The 27,236-nt window shown below is 40.0% G+C and overlaps 1 protein-coding gene across 6 annotated transcripts in view; it reads left to right on the top strand.

Moving 5' to 3' along the window:
- LOC126418876 (uncharacterized) overlaps window positions 1-27,236 on the top strand; it is a 164,168-nt gene that overhangs the window by 123,844 nt on the left and 13,088 nt on the right. For 5 of the 6 annotated variants that reach the window (XM_050085912.1, XM_050085904.1, XM_050085896.1 and 2 more), the window contains one exon: window positions 21,093-21,305. In XM_050085912.1, the coding sequence (XP_049941869.1) occupies window positions 21,093-21,198 (106 nt within the window). In that variant the 3' untranslated portion in view covers window positions 21,199-21,305. Of the gene's footprint in view, window positions 1-21,092; window positions 21,306-27,236 lie in introns of those variants that run through there. The other variant, XM_050085888.1, reaches the window with a different exon arrangement.

Consider the following 27,236-nt stretch of genomic DNA (forward strand, 5'->3'; position numbering starts at 1 on the left):
TTTGTCTCAGTGTTGCAATCAGTTAACAAGCAGCTACATGATGATGTTGCTGTATCAGTGGACAGATAATTGGCAGACAAAATCTATACATGCTTCCAAGAACCAAATGGAAAGATTTGATCTCATGTGTCAACAGAAATAGAAAAATTGCCCCTCCAAATGTCTTTGTAGAAGCAAGTGTGAGCAGGAAGACAACGAAACAACATAAGAAAGTGTTTTTCCTATTGGTTTTGAATCCACATTTGCTGACAAAGTCAGTAGTACTTTGTGACTCCTGGTCTGGGCGTAAAAGATGTAGTTTTAAAAATCATTCCACCTAAACCTACAATACATGCACGACCTCCGGACACGCATTTCGTCAGGCAGTATAAAATGTATGCCAAGGGAATGACAGACTTTCTTAAACTACATCCCAGGAACATGCATCCAGAATTGCATTATAGATTCATTATCGTGAAAATCCAGTCTATCAATTACAATCAATTATCTGCAGAAATATATAGACCAGTACTTCATTACATGTGGCAGAATGATGGCTACGATATTGGTAAAACTGTGGACTGCTTCAGAAGTGTCATTGACATGGCATTGAGCACTGATATTATAGCATGTGCCGCTATGATATGTGATCAGCGGGCTTCTCTTCACTGTGAGTTTTGTAGTGATTCATATTGCTTTGAGCATTTTATTGAAAGTACTCACTGCATTTATAGTTTAGATATCAGCTTTACATTTGGCTTCTGCAGTGAAATCTAGAGCATGTTTGCAGTCCTGCAGAAAAATGACACTCACCAGCTCATTGAGAGGTACATAATGGTCCTGTAATAAAAATTTCTACAGATGTGCTTGTTCGATGCAAATACTTTCCTTGTTAGTTTCTTAACTGATTTTGCTCCTTTCGTAGATGATAAACAATATTAGTAGTGGTTTTTTGCATTATTTTGTCTGTGTAATAGGTGAACATTGACTCCAGTTTGTCAAAGGAAACTTCAGTTGAGAAAACTTGTAAATCATGAGACAGAACTGCTGACTAGAATTTACCTTCAGTAGGCGAAGTGTGTAGTCCTACCGATAGATCCACATAAAAGTAAAAGATAAACACTACCTGGCTTCCGGAACTACTGGTACGTTCATGAGGGAGGAGAGAGGGATGTGTTGGGGCACGTTAAATAGGAAGAGCAGGTCAGTAGTGGCCTGCCTTTCCTTTGAATCTTCCCCTTCCAATCACCCTCTCCTCTCTAAAGAAGGAACTTGTAGTTCTGAAGTCCAACCTGAAGCTGTGTGTGTTTGAAAGGGGTCCTGTGTTTGTTTTTTGTTACAAAATACAGTCTCTGATGATTAATTTATGTTAAAATCCACTGACATCACATAAAAAAAGATGAATTGCACTTGTTTGTATGAAGATATAATAGTAGTTTTTTTACACTGTATTGTTAATACCAAAACAGGCTAAACCCTTTCCAAACAGAGTTACATGAAAGTGACAAAAATCTCAGGATGGTCATAAGTCTAACCAGTTAGAAAAATTAATAATTTAATTCTTGTTACCAACAGACTCTAACCCCAAAAAATATTTGAATATTCTACTCATTGCAAGAGGCTCTTATGAAACTGCAAGTCAGTTCAAAAGATATGGGCTATTACGCAAAAAAAAATAAAATGAAACCTGTCCTTCCTCACAGTTGCAACCAACTTGACAAACATACACAACCAGGTTGTTACAAGATCACATGCCCTGTCTGTCCCAGTTTTTATGTAGATAGGACAGGCAGATCATTTACCATACAATGTGATGAACACATGCCAACTTAACATTTAAATGTACATCATAAATCTGGAATGGCCATTCACCTTTGTGACAGGAAACGCAGCCTTCCAAACATCAATAAAGATCTCATGATCTGTCATGGACAACCCTCAGGCACAAAACTCAACTCACTAGAAGCAGTAGAAATATATAGTCGAGAGATTTTCCAACCCCCTGACATGATAAATGAATGGACAGATAGCAAATACAATAAAATATTTTCTGTACCCAGTAAAGACTGTCCCTTAATACAACAGCCCCACAAAAAATAATGAACATAAGTCCCTTACGCCGTCTCAAATGTTGCGCAGCAACTATTTTACTTTGCATAGCTGTATAAAATAAAAACACCATCACAGTTAATGCAAGAGCATCATGGAAGCAGGACAAACAAAGACTGCCCAGACAAAGTAAAATAAGGAGTGAATTGTTTATAGAGTGCACGCAGAATAATGTGGCCGGTAGATGCGCTTTCGGCAGGACAGGCATTGGGAGAGCGGTAGTGATGGGGGTTGTGGGCAGGCAGTCTGTGTGCTGGAAGGCAAATGCTGTTCTAACTGAAGCCTTTGCTCATATTTTTTGTAAATATTAAGTGCAGCCCCTCCCCCCACCCTCCCCCCTTCTTCCCCCTCCACCTGCATGGTGACCATCCAAATAGATCTATTTCCTCCTCTGCTTTGTTTAGTATCTGAAAAGAATTGTGCTGAAAATGTAAAAGAAGCAATGATTTATTTTTGCCAGACTTGTGAACCATTTGTAACTTTTCAGAGAAATGTCATGAGTGGCAAATTTTGAGTAAAACCATCATTTCCCTCTTTGCCATTCTAAAAAGTGCTTCTTTAGCCAAAACACAACAGAGTTTACACATCACCACCTCATTAACATACTGTGCAGACACAGTTGCAGGAGAATTCTGAAACAGTGTTTTGTTAATTTAATTAAGTGAGGAACTGAGAACAAGTAAGATCAATAGCTTAAGAAAAAAACACAGTACAAAAATAAATGTGTAATGTCTTCACTTACGTTGTTCCAAAACCCATAGCATTTCTCTTTTCTCCAGTCACCGATGGCTCTTAAAAATTTCATTCTTTCATCAAAAAAGTATGCAGTTATTGGAATAACACAGTAAATAATGAAGTTTTGCTTCAAAACTATATGTCAAAATACTCTCTTCCTTGCGTGCTATCACTCGCGAAAATCACGTTTCAGTACCTCAAGCTGTTTATGAAATGTGAGAAATGTTATGGATATTTCATTCTGGCCTTATCACTGGCACACGAGATTGCAAATGAGTGTGTTACATAAGATCAATTTCCTTGAGGTTAGTGATAGAAAGAGATCTCCACCTAAGTCTAAAGGAAAATTCAATATGATAGCTAAATTTCATACACAGCAACATATTATGTATAGGCATCAAATGCAAAAGCATAGCGACCCCTATTTTTCATTGCAAACATTTTCGAAATTCACTAAGTGTCCTACTTAAACACAAATATCACAATAAGTATGAACATCAATGAAATTGTGTGTACATCATCATGAACCTGATTTGTTGTTGTTGTTCTTGTGATCTTCAGTCCGAAGACTGGTTTTATGCAGCTCTCTTTGCTGCTCTATCCTGTGCAATCCTACCCAAATAACTGCAGCAGCTTACATACTTCTGAATCTGCTGACTGTATTCATATCGTGGTCTCCGTCTACAAGTTTTATTCCCCACACATTGACATGTTTATTATTCTGAAGTAATTGTAATGATTTCTAAATCCAGGTTCTGTAACTTTTTATGGAATACCAATTCATTTTTCATTGTAAAAAGAAACGAAATTGCTTTTCTAAACCATGCTTGTTACTCATGTTCCGGTTATTGTAAACTACGTGAGGTACGACATCAACAGCAGATTAGGCTCAATGTTAATCAAGATTTTATCAGGCTCAGTGTGATGTCGTTTGTGGTGCAATAATTAGTTATAAAGCACAGTCATTCATTTCAGCCACATAATTTCAGTAGAACTGATTAACCTGCTGAGTCTGTATTAGCTGTGAGCCTACCATCTGCACTAAGTGTGATACTGCAATGTACTGCCTTCAACCAGTGAGCCACCAGAAGGCCTACTTCCAGGCGCTGGTATCCTCCTGCCATGGCTGTCTATGTTTCAAGCCTGTGATTCTGCAGCTGCTCAACCACCTTCGCTCGTGTGGGCAAACTCTAGTGCTCTCCGCTTCCACTTGTGAGGGCAGGCACTGGGAGCCACCTCTTCCAGACTGGGTCCACGGCATGATTCTGCACACCCTGGCATGCCACGTCTTCAGCTGTGTGACTGTCTTTAGTTTGCATATCAGCCGCTGTGGGTTGCCATCTGCTACAGGCGTCAGTAGCCTTGCCACATTGCTGGTTCATAATTCCACTGGCTGAGAGGCACTGCAAGCTGCCAATGACAACAAACATCTTGCTGATAGCAGCAAGTCCTTGCAGACTGTGCACATCTTACACCTGTGATGTGTCATTGTGACTGTTGTAGTTTACTATGCAATAAAGTGAATTTTAATAATGCTGTTTTCATGATAATATGTCAGTCAACAATCTGGCATCACTGCCTGACTGCCCAGGATAGTGAATTACTGCTTCCTGACCACTGACAACTCAGTTGCACCACCTATCATAAAGATCTTCCACTTCTGACCACTACAAGTGGTGTCAGAGGTGCCTGTCACCTCCACAAATGGTGACAAAAGTGAGTGCTGTGACATCAACCACTGCTGATATAAATGTCTGCAGCTGAATCCTGGACCATGTCTCCAGCCACAGTGAGTGGCAGTGAGAATCTGCACTGGGATTAGTAGACTTGATTGTTTTTTCATATTCGTGATTTGTGAGCAAAAGAGATGAACAGGAAGCAGGACTGTCATAAGAACTTGAAGGTGGAATTTATGAAGCTGGAGGAACCAGCCGACTTATTGCAATTCCTCAGGAACACAAGAGAACATTATTCACAGCTAGTGAAGTGCACGCAGTGTAACCTGTTAGGCCGCAGCACACCATGTGCTCAATTGAATATCACACGTGCAATTGCTATGACTGTTTTGCTATATAGTGTACTGAGTCAGAATGGCTTATCATTAGACATGAAGTGTGGAATTTATGTGTTAATATTACAATTGCAGATATTGTGTTGTTATCTCTGTGCGTTTGTATTTTGTCTTTTTTTTTTTTTTGTACTGTTTACTTTTCCTTTTGTCATTGTTGTGGCTTGATGGCTAAGAGTTCCGCTATGTCAGAGTTCGAGACACAGAGTGTTTCGGAGGGGAGGCATTTAAGTCTTTGATAAATCAGGTAGCACACTTTAGATACAGATAACACAGAAATGCTACCGAAGAATGCTGAAGATTAGATGGGTAGATCACATAACTAATGAGGAGGTATTGAATAGACTTGGGGAGAAGAGGAGTTTGTGGCACAAATTGACTAGAAGAAGGGATCGGTTTGTAGGACATGTTCTGAGGCATCAAGGGATTACCAATTTAGTACTGGAGGGCAGCGTGGAGGGTAAAAATTGTAGAGGGAGACCAAGAGATGAATACACTAAGCAGATTCAGAAGGATGTAGGTTGCTGTAGGTACGGGGAGATGAAGAAGCTTGCACAGGGTAGAGTAGCATGGAGAGCTGCATCAAACCAGTCTCAGGACTGAAGACCATAACAACAACAACAACCACAACACAGAAATACTTGGGCAACTAGTTGCTGTGAGAGAGGATAGGGCTTTGACCAGTTTGACTACTCCATTAGATTCAGCTGCTGCCAGTTTAGTTACTCTCTTTACGGGCAAGTCAGTGGAGGATGTGCTGTCATTTATACACTGATAAGCCTAAACGTTATGACCTCTGCCCACTGCAATGTTGGATGCTACCTGGTGACATTATGGGCACATGATGTGATAAAAAAAAAAGTATGTAAGCAGAGTAGTCACGAATGGGGGATCACCCTAGTGAAGATATGGGCTGAAAATGGGGAAATCTCTTGAGATAAGTGACTTGTACAAAGGGCAGGTTATTATTACACAGAGCCTGTGAACGAATGTCTCGAAAATGGTAAGGCTGGTCAAATGATCATGCATTACTGTCATGACAACCTATGGAAAGAGATAGGACCGTGAAACTACCACTAGGCGCTAAATGGTTGGATGTCCACAATTCTTCACAGAACATAGGGTTTGGAGACTTGTTAGCTCTGTGAAGTAGGATATATAGTGATCTGTGTCATCTCTGCACGCCATCTCTGCACGCACAAGTGTTTCACAGCACACCATTCATTGTACGTTGTTGAAAATGGAACTCTGCATCAGATCACCCCTATATGTTCACACTTCGACCCAACGACATCATCAATTACGGTGTTGGGTCGAAGTCAGCACGAGACCATCAAGATTCAACTGTAAATTAATAGAAACATGTTGGCTCTTTGGGTGAATCACATTTTTTTTACACTAGGTCACTCGTCTCCATGAACACTGTCATTGAGGTGAGCAGCAGCTTGAAATGTTTAATGTGCCATGGACACCGACTGATGGGAGCAGTATTGTTCTTTGGAAGACATTCTCCTGCACTTGCATGAAACCTGTGTTGGTAACTGAAGACACATTGATAGCTGCAAACCCCCTACATCCCTTCATCCTTGATGTTTTCCCTGAGGGTGATGCTATCTTTCAGCGTTATAGTTGTCTGTGTCTTTGAGCCAAAACTGTGCTGAAGTCGCTTGAAGTGCATTATAGTGAACTCACATTGATGTCTCAGTGAACAAAGTCACCTGATGCAACTCCTATGGAACCCGTGTGGGTCACTTTCGGGCACCACCACCGCTTTTGCAAATCAATGGTCCCTTTATTTACGTAAATTGTATGAGCTGTGCATAGACATCTAATGCCACATACATCCACGAACCTACCAACAAACTGTTGGATCCATGATACGCAGAATCAGTTATGTATTTCGTTCCAAAGGCTGACAAATAAGCTATTAAGCATTTGGCCCTAATGTTTTGTATTATCAGTGTAACTAACCTAGTGGCAGCCACAAGGCTGGGTTTCTGGATGGATGAACAGTTACTGCACATGAGGAAGCTACGTTTGACAGGGGAAGCAAAGGCATTTGTCTGTTACCACGCAGGGTTGATGAATGTTATTACATTGGAGCAACTAAGAGAGGGTCTCGAACAACAGTAAAAGAGAGCAAACTAGCTCAAGATTCTTTCTGGAACAGTTGAGTGCGGTATTGCAGAGACAGAACAAATCAATAAAAAGTCTGTCAGCAAAATAAGAAAAATTAATGTGAATACATTCGAGTTGAAGGAGAATGATGAAGTAAACAAAGTTATTCTCCAGGAGGTGGAATGTAGGGCATTGAATGCTTTTCTAAGGGGATTGCCACCCCATATGTCAAGGAAGGTACAGGCAGGATCCCCAAAGGACGTGGCTGCTGCCGTCCAAATAGCCACAGAGAGATAGAGGTAGTAAAGAGAGTAGGGGATAAAGAGGTGTGTTCTCTGCTGATATAAGGTGTTACAGATGTGGATGTCAGGGGCATATCCAGAGGTAGTGATGCGAACCGCAGTGTACAAAATAGGGCGTGGTGGGGCTCCAGCAGCAAGATTGTAAAGAATGGAAGACAAAATGGGCAGAGGCAGAATAATCGATCGTTAAACACCAGTGGGAACTCCAGATCCATAAGACAGTATTCCCAGCAAATTCCAGTGCTACGAAAATGTATGCAGAGACAGAGTGTTGTGAAGTAGACATTGTAAATACTAACAGGAATAGATTTTTGTTACACACAGGGGCACATGTGTCATTGGCAAGTCTGGACCTCTTGGATAGGAAGTGATTAAATTCTTCATGTTGTATGTTACGTGGGGTAGGGAATAATGATGTGAGGTCACTGGGTTCAGTGTTGTTCAGATTAATTTCTAGGATTATTCTATCGCCTGTAAAAAATTTTAGTTTTTGCAAAGTTTCACCACTTTTCGCAAATTTGTTTGTTTACATCTGCGCTGCGATGTTTTAACATAGAACTGTATGTAGCACCGTTTTTAGACGTAATCTATAGTGATCTACACATTGCGCTGCTCAGAATCTTCATATCTATTATAATTAATTAATTGTGGGTGATAAATGTTAATAATAATTTGCAAACAATGAAAACTATTGCAAGTTAGGCCTAAGTGTATAGTTTAACTTAACTAGTTTAAAATACATGTGATGCTACCCAAAATATTATATAGTGCAGTTCTTTACGTCATGAATTTTCTATTGAATTTTATAAACAATTTCCCCTCAAACTTTGTTTATTGCTCTTTACGGGCTTAATTATGTATGAATCTTAACATATGACTACGGCACTCGATCAGCTATGACAGACGTTTTTAGTGAGTGCTCGCTCATCCCTGTAAGTTGTTATTTACTATTTTTATTCATGGTGTATATGACCCGGGAAATCTGGGAAAAACCCGGGAATTTTTTCGTCCGGGAGATAACCGGGAAAAACCCGGGAATTTTTCAGAATTCCAGGAATTTTTCATTGTTTTAACTTTCAGTTAAATTTTTGTAATTTTGACTGGTAAGAGTTGATTCTCTAGCAAAGAATGTTACTATATCCTGCTACTGGAGAATGATACTGCAGCAATAAAATATAAATGAGAGAAAAAAAATTAAACTTTAGTGGCAAAGGAAATGCGCAATTTACAACAACAAAACACCATGCACGCTCAAGCGTCTGCAAATAGCAAAACTATGTCAAAGGCCGTAGGGTGAAGACTATGTAATTCTTCGTAACAATAAACTGCTTGATGTAAGCATGACGTCACAACTGTTCACATTAGGTTCATTTGACCAATAGCCAGCGGGCTGATGCCTATGCGCAGTTGACCCACGTATGAGCAGTACCTTCTCCGCTTCCCGCTACTTGAAGTGTGGCTATTAGCTGTATAGGCATTAGCAGCAAGCAGCCAGATGCTAACGAAAAAAATTTTTCTTGCGCGCCCTAGCTGCCAGATTCACTCATGCGCAGAGTTGTCAGAGTTGTAGTGTGGAAGGGATTAGTCTCCAAGTGACCCATGATTAAGTGATTTCGCTGTTTCTCTTCATTTAGAGCTACCACATCAAATGAAAACAAAACGGATTTCTGTCAAGTGAATTAAAATACATCCACATAATTATGGAGGGCAGAAATATATTTTTAGTTTCAGTTTTCTGATTTTATTTTATTTCCAAGTTATTAGCAGTCAACCATTAATCGCCTTGCAGAACAATGAAGTTATTTTTGCAAGTTTGCTAAAGAAATTTGGCTTTATTAATCTTTCACCTGAGGCAATCATTTTATTTGAAATGAAGTGTTTCATTCCACAGTATTGGTTAGTTCCAACTGTTCGCTAAATTTCAAGTGCACGTTATCATCTTCTGCCATGTGTGGCATTATGCCGTAATAAAGGAACAAAAATGAGATCGTAGAGTACTGGTACTCCGAGAAAATTTACATTCCAAAAACCACACGGAAAAACTTAATATCAGATGGGACCTACTTCATTGTGAATGTGGAAAAAACCAATGTGCACTTCAAGCCGAATTATGCATTTTAGCATGGTTTACGAAATTCCGATGCTCTTGGGAGTATCCTCTGATGCCCTGTTTCTTTTATATTGTAATGAAAGCTCTCTTAGTGTTTTATACATATTTACATGTGGGCTTCCTATACCACTGCAGCTGCTCACACGCAATAATGCCTGTTTTCTGGCGCTCTCTGGCAACTGGTAAATCGAACCTATTTCTAACAATCTCCAGATAGTATTGCTAAAGGTGGTTCGAAAAGCGTTACTTTCAAAGTAAATATCTTTTTATGCAAGATGAATTATGTTACGTGTGAGAAAATTGGATGGATTTCTAAATCACAGAGTGTTTAAAATTGAGCAGTCTGAGGACCAGCCGCTTACAAGAATTTCGAGCCCAGACTTTAGTCATAATTTTAAATTTACTGGCACATTTGTGTGATGAATCATAAAGTATAACACACGCAAAAATTAGTCATAATTTTAAATTTACTGGCACATTTGTGTGATGAATCATAAAGTATAACACACGCAAAAAAAGATCAATATTACATGTGAAAGCTTAGCTTTTCTTGTAGCTAACCTATGTACATTAATATAAACCATTAATTTTTTCTCTTTGTTTGTTCGAGCTACGTAACCAGTGATCTTGCTATTGGCTGACTATAACACGTGTCTTATGCTCTGAATATCTGGTGCCATCGGCTGACGAGATCATGTGGCGTGAGATGCTGTATGATTGGCTTACGAAAGGACATCACAACCTCTGTTTCAACGCTCGGCAAACTAACGCGCTGTGTTTGCTGCAAAAATGGCTCTGAGCACTATGCGACTTAATTTCTGAGGTCATCAGTCGCCTAGAACTTAGAACTAATTAAACCTAACTAACCTAAGGACATCACAGACATCCATGCCCGAGGCAGGATTCGAACCTGCGACCGCAGCGGTCACGCGGTTCCAGACTGAAGCGCCTTTAACCGCTCGGCCACACCGGCCGGCTGTTTGCTGCAATTCGAATTTATATTTTCGTAATATGAAAATATGCAGCGTATGTTCCTACAAATCAAAGGTCTTTCCAAATCTCGTCTCTTTTTTTTCTTTAAGTCTTTCCAAAACTTTTCTCCCCCGTCTTTTTTTTCCCCGGGAAGTTCTATGCAAGTGTATAAAACGTTAACCATTCAAAGAATTGATAAGTTTTTCAGGTCCGAGGGAAAATTTATGGAAAACCTACTGTCACTTAGCACGGAAAAAATGTATTTTCGCCCGGGAGAAAACCATATTTTTTAAACGGGATATCCGGGAATAATCCAGTAATTTTTTTTCCTTGTCCCTGTATACATCCTGTTATTAATCTTTCAGTATTCATGATATTAACCGATTTTGAGGTTACTATTACTTCTGCATCTCGTGACTTGAAATAAAGATCGATCTTTCAGAAGGTGCATATTGCTGACCACAATGCACTGCCACATCGCTCTTCACCGTAAGTTACATAGTTTTCACGTAATGCGCGGAAAACCAAATAGTGCCCCAAGCTTCAGACCACATGGTCGCCCAACCTCGGAGACCGACCATTGTAAAACCTCGTGCAGACGAGCCACGCGCACCATGTAGCGCGCTTCCTCTCCACAAAGCAATCCTTGCATACTAGAAATATTCATCTAGTAATGGGGGTTTGTACCGTCACAATGTAATTGTCAACTTGTAAAGTGTGTGCCAAGTCTTTACAGAATTATCGTGACCCTTGATCTGGTGGGCGGATCTTCTGAAAAGGGGAGATGTGCCACAACTACTTTACTGAGCATAACTGAATAAAATAAAAATGCCACCAAGTTTAATGGAAGTAGGTCAAACAGGGGCCAGCGAGTTGAAGCTACATCAGGAGTGACCTGATGGTACAGCAAGTACTTCCAGCACAGCATCCAACAGTTACTACATCACCCAGCACAGAAGAGATGTTGTTGTTGTTATGGTCTTCAGTCCTGAGAGTGGTTTTATGCAGCTCTCCATGCTACTCTATCCTGTGCAAGCTTCTTCATCTCCCAGTACGTACTGCAGCCTACAGCCTTCTGAATCTGCTTAGTGTATTCATCTCTTGGTCTCCCTCTATGATTTTTACCCTCCACGCTGCCCTCCAATACTAAATTGGTGATCCCTTGATGCCTCAGAACATGTCCAACGAACCAATCCCTTCTTCTAGTCAAGTTGTGCCACAAACTCCTCTTCTCCCCAATTCTATTCAGTACCTCCTCATTAGCTATGTGATCTACCCATCTAATCTTCAGCATTCTTCTGTAGCACCACATTTTGAAAGCTTCTATTCTCTTCTTGTCCAAACTATTTATCGTCCATGTTTCACTTCCATGCATGGGTACACTCCATACAAATACTTTCAACGACGACTTCCTGATACTTAAATCTATACTTGATGTTAACAAATTTCTCTTCTTCAGAAACGCTTTCCTTGCCATTGCCAGTCTACATTTTATATCCTGCCTACTTCTACCATCAGTAGTTATTTTGCTCCCCAAATAGCAAAACTCCTTTACTACTTTAAGTGTCTCATTTCCTAATCTAATACCCTCAACATCACCCGACTTAATTCGACTACATTCCATTATCCTCGTTTTGCTTTTGTTGATGTTCATCTTATATCCTCCTTTCAAGACACTGTCCATTCCATTCAACTGTTCTTCCAAGTCCTTTGCTGTCTCTGACAGAATTACACACCTCCACACTGGGTCCATGGCATGATTCTGCATGCCCAGGCATGAGCTGCATGGCTGCCTCTACTCTATGTGGCTGTTGCTGGCTGATGTCTGCTACCGGTGTCAGCACCCTTGCCAAATTCCACTTACCCTGGTGTATTGGTGTATTCTCTCTCTCTCTCTCTCTCTCTCTCTCTCTCTCTCTCTCTCTCTCTCTTCCCCCCCCCCCCCCCCCCTCTAGCCCCCTTTCCTCCCTCCCACTAACTCTCATATCATACTCACTATCTCTTTACTTCATTTCATTTGCATGCATAAACTAAAGTAGTATGATGTTATTGCTAGATTACAGTCTCAAATAGTATGAATAATACACTTCGTAATAAGAGCAGCAAATTGTAACCAATATTTTGAGTCACTCTGTATGTAATCAACTTAGTAAATCTGTAGCAGAATATGTAAGAATGTAAAACAAAAATTGTTAACTGTCACTTGTCAAATTAATTTTTTAGTGTATTTCATCAATCTGTGTAAACAGAAATAATGTGACATTCAGTACACCATCATATCAGTGTAACATAGGTTAAATGTGTATTATTTGAGTCACAGTACAGTCATAAACATGGTAAATCATTCAAAATGTAAGTGAAAATGGGGACATTTTTCACGCCTTGCAGAACATAAATGTTAAGTGATCAAATGCAGTCAATGTATTAAAAATATTTGATTTTTCTCATTAACACCACTTGAGACATTTTTCTCATAAAAATGGCAACTGTATCATTCTATTAATGTTGGATGTAAAACAGAAAGAGATGTAATATCAGTTACATCCATACAGTCCTTGAAAATAGAGCTGTAGCTCTGAAATGTGATATGAAATCACTCCTGCCATCACACACACATCAATACCATTTCACTACATTTGAACGCACGCTCCAGCAATGTTACTTTGCAGAATGAGGATGAAAATAATATTGTTTATGACTAAAATGTTGATAAATACTTTAATGTGCAGTTGTCACTACTGTAATAATATTACACATCTAATAAGCATCACTTCTATGAGTATTAAGGATATGAAAGGTCCATATACTCATAGCATAATAGTCCATTTAAACACTTACTGAACATACCTAAACACTTCGTATTGGCTTGCCATGGAGATATTTGTGGCTGGTTTTGTCAGCAAAGTACCAGAAATAACAACATCAGCTGATGCTATGGTTCTGCCAGGCCAGTAGTCTCCAAGGGAATTCTTGCTGGACAGGTAGTTGAAAAAGTGACGACAAATTCAGTATAACATTTTGTACAAATCCATAAAAATTCCCAAACTGGCTAGCCTTTCTGCACATTAGAAAATTAAACACTAAAACTAGTTGATGAGTTTTGCTATCTGGGCAGTAAAATAACTGACTGTGACTGAAGTATGATATAAATTACAGACTGGCAATAGCAAGCTTCTCTGGAAAAGAGAAAATTTCAACATCTAATATAAATTTAATTGTTGAAAAGCTTTTTCACAGTATCATTACCTAAAGTAACACATCAATTAATGTAGGTAAAATGTACGGATGTGCAAGCAGGTCAGTGTTAATAGTGACCTATTCGAAGGTACACAGCAGACTTGATTTTTATCTTATACTTGTGTGCATTTTCATTCAGCATGCTTCAGGAGCACTTTGTTGCTCTTCTGTTAATATGGTCTATTTTTAATGAACATTTCTTATTCAGGAGATTCTACTGTGGTACACAATGTTCATTTTTATGTTTTTGATGGAAATGATTCTTTCTGTTCAGATGCTGTATTTTATCCAATTCATATATGATTACATTAATTGTACCTGAATATGGTTGATTTTTCTACCAAAACTAGTTATCTTGTTATTGTTATCTAATTGTGATTTAGACAGTTAAAAGCATTTAAATATTTTAAAAGAATTTTGTTTATGAAAAAGACCAGAATATCATTAAGAAATTCCCCAGCAGAGTAATATCGTTTCTGTGCCAGAATGCTATATAATTTTCTTTTTGTCAACTCAGTTACAGCCTTTCAAAAATTTGTGTCTTTTAACTCATTCCATATTTTCATTACTGTATATCATGGGGTCTGAGCAAAAAAATGAAGTCTGTTTACAAAAAGTGAAACTTTCTTTATTCAGACTTTCATACATGTGCCAGAAGTTATTTGGAAAAAATAGTTCAGAATTATTATTTGTGAAGAGAGTTTTTTCATATAATTCAGAGCACTGAATTGGGAGAAAAGGAATTTATGACACAGCTTGACTAAAAGGACGACCCAGTTGATAGGTTACATTCTGGGGTATCAAGGAATAGTCAGTCTGGTGATAGAAATGTGGCCAGTGATGATGACAGTGGGAGACCGCTACAGTGACCACATTCAAGTGGATGTAGCTTGCTTACACAGAGATGAAGAGACTTTCACTACTGGCTCGTAGAGCTGTATCAAACCAATCACAAACAGAAGATAACAACAGCAGCAACAAGTACTGAAGTATTGTGTAACATGACATTTTTCTCATTCACAAAGATACAGTGGAAGTGAATGTCCAGCCAAGTAAAATAAATTTCTAGAAGGTGTTAAAGGCCAAACATTGGGCTTCCTTGTCTGGCACTCAAAGAGCCATCATATTTTATTCTCGCTGATTCACAATATAAATCCACCATATTTTAATTGAATGTGATTTATTTGCTGATGGATAAATGATTCTCTGCTGATGCAATTATTCTCCATCTAGTTTGGATGACACTGAGCCCACTGGACCACGAAATTGAATGTTCTGCGTACTTTGAGTATATTCTAAATTCGCAAGGAAGATTTAAATGTTTTGAGGCACAATTAGTTTATTCCATGGTTTGCGTGTATCACATTAATAAGCTTTCTGCTCATTGATGAAAATTCATTACTTAAATTGTTGAGTTAAATTTTGTTGAATGTGCTGGACAGAAAAAAGTAATTCAGTATGTTATTTCTTTTATATTATATGACTGGTCATGCTCTTTATTATTTTGCTATATGTGCTGATGGCTACTTGCATTCATTTTAGCTTCACATTCAAATGTAAGCAAACAACAAGACTATGTCATCCCCATCCAAGTGATATTACACAGTGGTGAATGCAGTACAGTCACCTTTGTGACTGAGTGTTCAGATTCATACCCAGCCATCCAGAGGTATCTAGTGTCATAGCCAGAGGAAGACAATGTAGAGAAAAGGATAATTGCTACTCACCATATAGGGGAGATGCTAAGTTGCATCTGTAGTGACTAAGTAGTCCCTCTCAAAATATACCGAGGCTTTTACAGGCTGCAGCTGCCCTCCCAACCTTGCACAAAAATAGATCTCCTATGCCTTATCTTTCCAATCACCCATCACATCACAAAGTTCCACTGTCCAGCCACAGAAGAGCATTCCCCTTGTGGCTCAGTACCACTCAGGACTGGAGTAACTGAGTTACAATCTCTGCCAGGGTTTCTACTACCTCTCGCTATGCCCAGAAATGAGAAATGTTCTACCCACTGTCCTTCCCACCCCTCTCACAGAAGTAGTCCACCGCCCACTGAATCTTTACAATTTCCTCGTCCATCCCTGCACAACCCCTGCTCAACCTCTTGCCTTATGGCTTGTATTCCTGTAATAGACCTAGATGCAAGACCTGTCCCATACATCCTCCCAACTGCACCTAGCTGCCCTACCCTCTCTCCACCTTGTCTGTGCTTGCTCCCTTACCCTGCTATCCCTACCCCTCCCCAACCCACCCTCCTCCTTACCCCCGCCTGCTTGCCCCTCGCATCAGGCACCACTGCTCGCAGTCTGGCTTCAGCTGCCAGAGACTGCAGTCGTGTGTATGAGTTGTGTTTGCGGCTGCGCACGCGCCTGTGTGTGTGTGTGTGTGTGTGTGTGTGTGTGTGTGTGTGTGTGTTTTCTATTTTTGACAAAGGCATTGTTGGCCAGATGCTCATCTTCTGACAGTCTTTTGTTATTCCTATTTACGACTCAGCATCGCTGCTATATGGTGAGTAGCACCTATCCTTTTCATCATATTGATACATTTCTTATTGGATTTTCCGTTGTTTGAAGACAATATAAATGTAGACTAGTCCTTGAACCAAATTACCACATCATTAAGGGTACTGCAGAAGAACAAGATGTTAACATGGAACTACAACCACAGCCGGGCTGTCACAATAGCTAGGATGAGACAAAAACAATAGACACTTTTGTGGTGCAGTGCCCATCCCTGCAGAAACCCCACAAGATACTGATGGAGCCCAGTGGCTGCAATTGTGTGTAACTCATTCTGTGGCAACACTATCAAAATTTGTGTTGGTTTCTCATTGAGATTGTGCAAGGTTACTCTGATGAACACTGCTAGATTCATATTGCACTGTACTGTTTTGCTTGTGTAGATTCAGGTTTTGCATTTCTAAAGCTTACACTGTTTCCAATACTGTCTGAGTGCAAAATTAGGAACTGGAAACTGTGTGATCACACCCATTGTTAATACTGCATCAGCAAATTTGTTAACTGTGTGGATGCTTTTGAGGCATTTCCTCAATGTGCAACAATTGATGATTTAATTACTGCTGGGTGGTAGCTAGAGGTGTTCCTTTTTTATGTTCTGGCCTCTTTAATCGGTTAGACTTTTTATGCTAGTTTCTGAATTTATGAAATATAGGATGTTATAATTAGTGGAATACGTCAGACTTAACAATCGACAGTTGATTGACCATTGACAGAACAGAGACCATTAACTGACATGTACAGCTTATGAAACTGGGTACATGAAAATGCAACATGGGCAGCAGGTATTAAAGATTGATGTATCGAACCAAAACCAGTGTCACAAGTACTATTAAGGCAGCACTCACATTTTTTGTATGAGTGTAACATGAGAAAAGCAGACATTATCTATGAAATCTGCAACATTTAGAACAAAGTGTGGAACAATCAAAAACAACTGTGAAATGGTTGATGCTGCGATTAAAGACAGTACTTGTTTCATTATGGTATCATTTGAGATTTTAGTGTGACACAGAAAGGAGTGAGGTATAAATGTCTTTGACCACATAACCCAGTGATGTAAAGACGTTTACAGATAATAAAATTATCTTCAAGCTCAAATAGAAATCATATTTACTTAACAACTTCGTATGGGAATTTCTGAATGTGTAATGATACGTTGTTTGTTTTTTAGAGTGAGAGAGAAACTCAATATAGATAAATATAAACCAATATGTGTAAAAAGAGGGAAAGAGTAAATGGCTTAAGACAATTATATTTTTTAATAAGAAATTGTATTATAACTGTAAAACTGACTCATTCCACATCAGAACATGAAATCACAATAATTATGTTCCGTTGGCCACCTCTAGATGAAGATTTACAGCTCTCTCATCACTGTGCATCATATCGGTCATCGCTGTCTTGCTCATCCTTGAGTCTCCTTCCCATGACTTTCACTTTGTAGACTGCTGTAGTATTGTCCTCTGTGCGCAGCACATATCCCAACCATTGCAAATGGCTGTCTCACATTTCCTCTTGGATCGATGTGACCCCAAAATGTTTCCTGATAGTATCATTTGAAATTTGATCCAGTTGAGTAACGCCACCTGTCCATCTAAGCACTCTCATCTCTGTGACCCGTGGTCGTCGTTCTGCCTCTTTTGTAGCTGACCAGCACTTGGTTCCATAGAGCGTGATGAGGTGAATGAGAGTCCGGTAGATATTTGAATGCAGATGAAACCTCATCCGATGATCACAGGTGATTCCTGTTATCATTCCCCATTTCATCCAGGCTACATGCTTTTGTTGACCTTTGGCCTTTGATAGAGGCTCTAGAACCAAGATACTTCAGTTTTGTGATCTGTGGAAGATCTTTTCTGTCAACATTGATGGTTCCATCTTCTTGTGGATCTGATGTCAAGTACTCAGTTTTCTTTTACCTGAGCCACAGACAGGAGTGTGCAATTTGGTCATTCAAACCTTGTGTTTGTTGTTGGAGATCAAGCTTGTTCCCCGCAGCTGTGACATCAGCATAGGTAAGTGTCTATGGTAGTGGTATGTGCAGATCTGATGTGACAGTGTCTGTCAAAAGAATGAACAACAGTGGTGGTACAGCCAAGCTTTGGTGGACTCCTACTGTCATTGGATGCTCCTGCAGCCACTTTGACATAGCAGTTCAGTTCAACATACAGAAGCTGTATCCACTTAACCAGGTACACTGGAATGCCATGTTCTCAATAGGCTAAACAGATTATGCTGTGAAGTACCCAATCAAAAGCGTTTTTTGAGGTCTGGAAAAATGAGCAGTGGACTGTTCCTTTCATGGTATTTTTCATCTGGCAGCCAAGCAGCATGAATTGCTTCAGTTGTGCCATAATTTTTCAGGTATTCAGCTTGGCTCCTTGTAATTTGGGATATTTTGGAAATACTTTTGTCGAGCATGCTTTTGAAGGTCTTCATTGCATGGCTGGCTCAGGAATCTGTAATCAGAACTCTCAATGGAGTTTCCTGCCTTTTGAAGATTGATACAAAGATGCTCTGCTGCCTATCTGCTGGTATTTGACCATCTCTGATGATCAGGCTGGAAAGATCTGTTAGCCAATGTGTTGCATTCCACTGCTGAGAGTGCCATAACTCTGCTGGAAGATTGTCAGGGCCAGTAGCTTTCCCGCTCATCATCTCCTTCAGAACAGCCTCAGCTTCAACAGTGTAAATCTCCTTGACAGGTCCTTCAACAGTTGACATGGTTGGTATTGGTGGGTGGGGAAATTTCTCAGTTGAGATTATCTCAAAGTAGCTTCACCAACATTCTTTTGCTCTCTTCTGGTCAACCAGCAGCACACCCATTTTGTCATTGATACTGTAAACATGTTGGTTTCCTACCATTTTTTGGTGCTTTTATTTGACTAGACAATGAATGTCGCCCTCTCTTTCGGGTGGGTCGAGTTTCTGATAGAGACCTGCACTGCAGTGACTTCCTTCATATCTCTACAGGCTTGTTTGTTGGCATTCCAATGGGATAGTGTCTATCTGCAAGAAACTCATGTTGCAATTGTTAACTCTTGCATATGGAATCTTCGTTCCAAAGCCATGTTTCTTTTTTGATCCTTTGCCATCCAGGTTTTGTTGTTCTGAGAGGAGTGCCTGCAGCCTCATGAATGGAGATCTCCAGTTTATTCAAGCTGTTTTCAGCTGTGGTAATTGGTGTCACTGTAATTTCTGTCAAAACATCAGCCTCCTCCTTCTTGAAGTGCCACCTTTTGATTCTTGATGATCCATTTCTTGCTGAGTATCCAAATCCTTGTGGGTTGATTTGAAGCTTACAGCTGACTGGCCAGTGTTGCATCACAGCGTTTTCATATAGAACAACTTTTGTGCCGACCACATCTTTGAGGTTCCAACATCTTACTAAGTCATAGTCAATCTGAGTTGCTTTTGAGCCACTATAGTATGTGATTAGGTGGGTTTCACACTTTTAGAACCAAGTGCTCATGATTACCAGATTGTCAATTTGAACATAATCAAGTATTTGTTGGCCATCATTGTTCTCCTCTCCGTAGCCATATCTACCACAGGCAGCATGATCTTTTCCTTGTCCGATGTATACACTCAGGTCACCGGTGATGATGAGGTAGTCTTCTTCCCCAGAAGTCATCTTTGGTTTCAGCACTGAGGCATGTAGGGCATAGGCCCTGATGAAGTGGACTTTCATCTGTTTGCAAACGTAGACAATTTTCATAAGCGATCATCGTAATGTTGCAGCTGAGAGACAGAACTATCAAATTTGGCTGATCTGACAATGCCAGTGTCATTAGTTGTTCTGTGGATTCCAGTTTGTAACCATAACAATGTCAAACAACTTCTGCCTACTCCGTTTTGTTTCTTGCACTACACAGATCACGATGCACCTCTTTTTGATTGCCTTAGCTAGTTTTCTGCCTTGTCCAGTCATAATCCCAATGTTCAGTGATGTGAGATAGTATGTGGGAGCTCACCTGTTTAGCTGTCACACCTGTGATAGTAACCCTTACGTACTTGCCATGCTGAATGGGCCCTACCAATGCACCTCGCTTTTGAGGGGACACCCTAACCTTTGTGCCGAATCCTTAGGACAGCATTTCCTTGAGGATGTGACAGTGGTTCTTATGTCCATCTTGTCAGAATCCTTTCACCAAGCATTTTGAATGCTGCTGCCAGCATTAAGTGAGGCCATTCCTGACATGTAGAACAGATGCCCTTTCTAGTCGCTACTCTGAAGAACAGGAGCTACTTTCCTGACTTATCTTACGTCAACACTGTACCGATGGTCTCCATCTTCACTGCAGTTGCCATTTAGGACTTAATTTTGGTGATGATGGTTCATCCAGACTTTCCATCATTGAGGCATTAGATGCTGCCCTCCTCCATCTTCCAAGCCATTGACCATCCAGCCTGAGAAGTAGAGGTTGGAAAATGAAAGACGCCCCAGCCCATGAGACCTCATAGCATCAGAGTTAGAAAAGAACAAGAATAGACCAGGGATGGCTAGGTAGGAAAAATGAGAGGAGTCTGGCATAGGTAAGTGGTAGCAATACCAGACTCAGGTCGGGAACACATGGTCGCCACTCACGTAGTCACTAGATGTGAGTCCCTGTAAGAATGTAAATAATTAAACTAAAATATTATTATGTCAGAGTGAAATAAAGTATCACACGCTGATTATCATTACGGGTAACAAGTTCCTATCACAAGTGTATACAAAAATAATTCCATATTATGATATGCTTATCAACAATTTACACAATTATGATGAGAAGTAGTGAAGATACCATACTTGCATTACAATATAAATACCTTTTTTGTAACTATTTGTTTCCTCTTGCCCTCTCAGCCACATTTGAACATACATACTGAATAATTCATATATATATTTGGATTATGCTAAGAAATTATAGTTCACAAAACATTTTTTTCTTTTTCAGGTTGGCAGATACTTTGATTTCTGATGTAATGCTTGAAATTATGAGTGAAATTGAACTTGAAACTGATAAAACGGTAACACAGATGTTTCATTTGGAACTCCAGTGAAGCACCCTTTGATTGTCTGTAAGACCTGAATTTCAAGGTTTTGTTCTGCCACAGCATTGCAGTTTTAATGTGAATGTCAGTGATATAAAGAAAATAATTTGAGAGTATCTTTACTATTTGTTGTACCTTCCGTTTCCTTAATTTCTTTTTCCCTTCATCTACCTCTACTCTGTTATCTTATTTAGAAAAAACTGATTGTGTGATTTTAATTTGATATCACACCCCCTCCCCCCCCCCCCCCCCTTTCTCTCTCCCTGTTCCTTCCTGTCATTCTTTGAGATATTTTGGTTTCTCTTGGCTTGGCTTCCACCCCATCAGAATGCACATTCCATGGTGCAAAAATCTGAAGATTTGCAGATACATACACATGTAGTGTGCAGTGACTCACCTTAGTGCATGTCTCTACTTAGTTTTATTGTAATTGTTTACCACAACTTAAAATTTTTATCTTTGTGTTGCCTGTTGAATGAGGACTGGGGGAGCTAACAGCTTATATGAAACATAGACTTTCCAATTTTAAATCTTTGCCTTCAGTTCGTATGATACTTGTAACATAGTGGATAGTCATCTGCACAGGGCTTTAAGTCCATTTAAAATGTTTCCATCTATTACTATCTGGTATGCATGAAAGTTCTCTTCTATGGTGCAATTTAGTAGAAGCTATATTGCATTTTATTTTTGTTTATATTTTTTTAATCTAATCCGTTATTGGTGATTATGCCAAATTCACTGTTCAGCAGACACTGAATGTCACTTCTTCGTTTATAGTGTTCTGAGCTGCTCATAGAATAATGTTCCTGTAGATATGCTCTATGTAAACTGACTTACAAGAATTACACATGGTCTGTTAAATGTTGATGTTCATGTTGAATTTTTCAGTTGTTTTGTGACAGTCATCTATTTTTCTGCAGTGAGTTGCTGCATAGCACTTTTCAAATTCCTCATTGTTACCTACTCAGTGAACACTTTTTATATTTGAAATTCAGTGTGCAGATCATTTTTGTAGATCAGTATCTTCTTTACTTTGATGTGAAGGTTGATGTCTCCCATGTCCTTGTTTCTTTCAATTTTCTGCATCTTAGATATGTCCCTTCTGTACATGATTTTGTGGTTTAATTTGTCTAGAGAGAGAGAGAGAGAGAGAGAGAGAGAGAGAGAGAGAGTGTGTGTGTGTGTGTGTGTGTTTTTCCACCTTATGGGCAACTCATTGATATAATGACAACAATGTATTTTATTAGACAGTGTGGGTGTAAAAATTTTGTTAAAGATTTTATTTTTCAAGTATTTCATAAATATTATAATGAGTCTCTTTTATTGAGATTTTTTCCTTCCAATAACCAGTTCAATCAGTCCTGAGAAAAGTCAGCTAACTCAAAAAAATTTTGATTATGATTGTTCACCACCATGCAGTACAGTTATTTTTCTTGACATATATTTTTCCCTTATGTGTTAAATTTTTCTGTGCTGAGATAATTAACAAGACAAATTACCTTTGTGATGATACTCTCCAGTCAATCTCAAAAAACCAATTAACAAGAATTTATTGTTAAAAAAAGAAACACTATCTACACAGCATCATGGAGATAATTCTTGCAACATCTTTGGCCTACGCCACAGGTATGTCAGTGGCCAGATTGTATTGGACTATGGACGAACTCCAGTTGGCCACCAAGTCCTTGTGAAAAAAAATTAAGGATATAGAAGAGGTGTTGAGTCACAGTCAGTCTCATTAAAGCTTGCAAATGAGTGCTTCTTCTGCAGTAAAACACACACACACACACACACACACACACACACACACACACACACACACACACACACATGGCTACTGTCTCAGGGCACTAGAGCCCAACTGTGATGTATTGTACATATTTTTACACATTTTTTTATTCTCCACAATGGATTATTGCCCCTTTCTTGAGTGCCAATACAAAAAAGTTTCCCTATCCGTAGACAGAATTCAGTCTTACACACTGTTCCTTCATTGTTGTCTACCTTATAGAATACCCCCAAATGGCCTTACCATCAAATTACCCACCTCTGTGTGCAACCCTTCTTTGCACAGTAACCTCTTCATTTTCAAATTTCACTAGTCCGTAGCCCACACCAACCTAGTTCTGCAAAACCATGTAAATCAGGCACACCTCAAAAAAACTCTCCAATCTGTTCGCCTCTTATTCCCGCCTTGGACAACCATTATCCCACACCTCTACAAGAGTCTCCATCGAACTCCGCCTCATAGCCGCCAAACCCTGCCTTGCAGACCCATTACATTTACCACACCCTCAGGAACCCCCTTCCACCACTACATAGAATCCAGAACCTAAACAGACCACCAACACTGTCGTTAATGAGTCTTCCAGAAGCCTTAGACTTACAGAAGTATCAGTACTTTCCAACGGCCTTATCTTTTACCCCATCCCCAAACTCAATCATGTTGGGTTTGTTACAGACCTTCTCTCCCTCTTCCAATCCACACAGTGGAAACACTTTTTCACCTCCAAACCCTCAGTCAAACTCAGTCCAGAACCAACATGGAATCTGACTCAGTTTACTCCTCCAGCCAAGCTTGATCCATCCCAACTGCCCCCTTAGCACCTCATGTTAAACTTTTTGAATTTTTTAATCGTGAACATTGTCTCACCATCATTTTCAAATCCCGCAACTTGGAAACCGACCCTACATCCACAGAAAGAACTACAACCCACCACTAGAAACTCACCCTGACCTTATAATCATTCATACATGTCAACAAAGACTGTACATTGTGGTTATGAGCAATAGGGATTACCTGGCAGAGGAACTTCACAAGCTTTCAGATACGTCTACATGCAAACCCTGCCACCTGGCAACATTCCGAAAATCCAGCAGGATCTCCAGTCCCTCCTCAGATCTTTAGGTCCATCTCAAAACCTCTTAGCTGAGTCTGTCTTTCTGTCTTTCTCCTCACTCCCACCATTCCCTGCAATCCTACCTTATACGTGATTCCTAAAATTCATAAACCGAACCACCCAGGACATACCATTGTGGCTGGTTGCTGTACGGGCCCCACAGAGAGAATCTCTGCTCTCATGAACCAATACCTTCAGACTATTACCTGTAACCTACCCTCTTATATAAAAGGTACCAATCATCGCTTCCACAGTTCCTTTTCCACTATCACCCAATACTTGGCGCATCACTGTCAATGCTACCTCCCTACACTAACACCCCCAATGCCATGGCCTTTCTGCTATTGAACACTACCTTTCCCATTACCTGACTGACTCCAAACAGACTATCTCCTTTATGAACTTCCAGAATGCTGGAATAATTGTAGGCCAGCAACTTCTGTTAATCAGTACATCAAAAAACCAGCCAAAGTTGCAAATTTCACTTTTTTTTATGCGCTCTATGACTAGTTTTGGGCCGGGGCTCCTTTTAAAATCATCATAACTGATAGTCAAAATGATATTTCTGAAAATGCAAAAACCATGTCAAAATGTGCAAATGAACAATTATCTGTATGTGCTGTAATTGTTCGTTTGCACGTTTTTGACATGGTTTTTACATTTTTGGAAATATCAATTTGCTATCTGTTATGATGATATGAAAAGGGGTACCAGCCTGAAACTAGTCACCGAGTGAATAAAAAAAGTGAAATTTGCAACTTTGGCTGGTTTTTCATTGTACCTATCCCCAGTCACTATAACCAACTATATCCTCACCCACATTTGCTTCTCCTTTGAAGGCATCACCTACAAACAAATCTGTGCTTCAATAGTGTACATGCGCATAGCACCATCTCATGCCAGCCTATTCATGGGCCATTTAGAGGAATCCTTCCTAACCTTCCAGAATCCCAAATCCTTCATCAGGTTGAGTTTCATTGACGACATTCTCATGATCTGGACCAAGGGTGAGGACATGCTGTCCACATTCCTTCAGAACCTCAAGACCTTCTGCATTCAGTTCCTCTGTTGCTCCTCAACCCAAAAAGCCACCTTCCTCAATGTTGACATCTATTTCACATACTACTATATGAGTACCTCCATCCACATCAAACCTACCAACCACCAACAATACCTCCCCTTCGACAGCTGCCACCCATTCTGTACCAAGAAGTCCCTTCCATACAGCCTAGCCACCTGTGGTGATCACATCTTAGTGATGAGTAGTCCCTCTCCAAATATGCCAAAGTTCTCATGGAGGCCTGCACAGACCGAAATCACCCTCCCAACCTTGTTGAGAAACAGATCCCCTGTGCCTTGTCTCTCAAGTCACCTAAGACAAACACACTGTCTGCACACAAAAGAGTACTCCTCTCTCAACTCAGTACCACCAAGGAGTAGAGCAACTGAATCACACTTCCAACAGAGGTTTTGACTACCTCTCATCACTCCCTGAAATGGGGAATGTCCTCCGCACACCTCCTACAATCGTATTCTATCACACAGTGAACCTACACAATATCCTTGTTTGTCCCATTCTTGACCCCTGCTCCCATCCCCTTGCCTCGTGGCTTATATCCTTACAACAGACCCAGATGCCACATCCTCTGACTACCACCTACTCTATTCCTGATTCCTGTTGCAGGCATCCCCTGCCCCATCATAGGCGGGGTCACCTGTGAAAGGAGCCATGTGATCTGCCAACTAAGCTGCAACCACTATGGGCACGACAGCTAACAAGTTTTCTGTCCACATGAATGGCTACTGCCAAACTATGACCAAGAGACAGCTGGACCACCCACTTGCTGAATATTTCATCCAATAAGATGTTCTTCACTTTAATGACTGCTTCACTGCACATGCCATCAGGATTCTTCCTAACAACACCAGCTTTTTCTGAATTGCCCAGCTGGGAACACTCCCTAAACATAACCTTCATTTCTCCTTACCTGCACCTTCAGTTGTCCCTTTCTCCCATCTAACTGCTTATCTCCCACCTACCCTCTCCAGCAAAGACCCCTGACACTGCACCAGACAGCCCGATCCTGATCCCAATCAAGTCCCTGCATGCCCCAACAGGCAGCAATAGGAATACCCTGCCACTCATACCCTGCTATCCCTCCCCCTCCTCACCTCACGCTACCTCTTTACACCCTCCACCCATCCCAACAGATTGCTGTTCCATCAGATACAGTTGCATTTTGGCTATAGCATCCTAAGACAGTGGCTGTTGCATGTGAAGTGTGCTTTTACATGCAGTAGAAGGACTTTATCTGGATACTTTAATATTTGAACTGTCTGTTTCATTATGCCTGCATGTGACTCAACACCACCTCTTTATGGTGAGTAGGAATCTGTGCTTTCCATACTGTTGTTTTTTCACCATGGACTTTCCATTGTATGGAAACATTAAATGTATTACACATTACTCCACTAAAAATGGATAGTCAAATTAGACATTACCCATGAATGCCCCAGCGGCAGGAGTAAGAATGCTATTGTCAAAAAGTTTGTGATGTTATAATATTTCATGTAAAGATTTAAATTGGCATATAACTCTGTGCTGTTGAACATTATTCACCATATTATTATATTTATTTTGAACATTTTAGTCTACTGCCTGTAATTTAAATGTATGGTTGTATTCATTCTGATTTAGATTGATAATATCAATATCGGCAACTCACAAACCTACATTTACTGTTGTAGCTACCATAATGTGATTTGCCATCATCATAGCTATTTGTGTACTTAAAACTATCCCCATCACTGTAACTGACAATGACTACTTTTGCAGTCTACGGCTGCTGCACACTATACTTAATTGAAATACATTTAAACTGTAATAACAACAGAAATACAAAAAACTATAACCAGGTTCTTTTGCAAAAATGTTTACTCCATGAACCACTTTTCCAAACTTTTCAGGCTCATCTTTAGGTGGTGCACAGGAGGTTGCAAGACTAATTCATAGTGTAATGCTGGGTGCTGGCTCAGTAACAGAAGCTGGAACATGCTTTATTGTACTGCCGTGAGTGTTGTTTATATTGTGATTTGGACCAAAGATGAATTCTGTACTTACTGCACCAGTATGAGTGGCTTTGTAAT

The sequence above is a fragment of the Schistocerca serialis genome, chromosome 1 (assembly GCF_023864345.2).
Source record: "Schistocerca serialis cubense isolate TAMUIC-IGC-003099 chromosome 1, iqSchSeri2.2, whole genome shotgun sequence".
NCBI lineage: Eukaryota > Metazoa > Arthropoda > Insecta > Orthoptera > Acrididae > Schistocerca > Schistocerca serialis.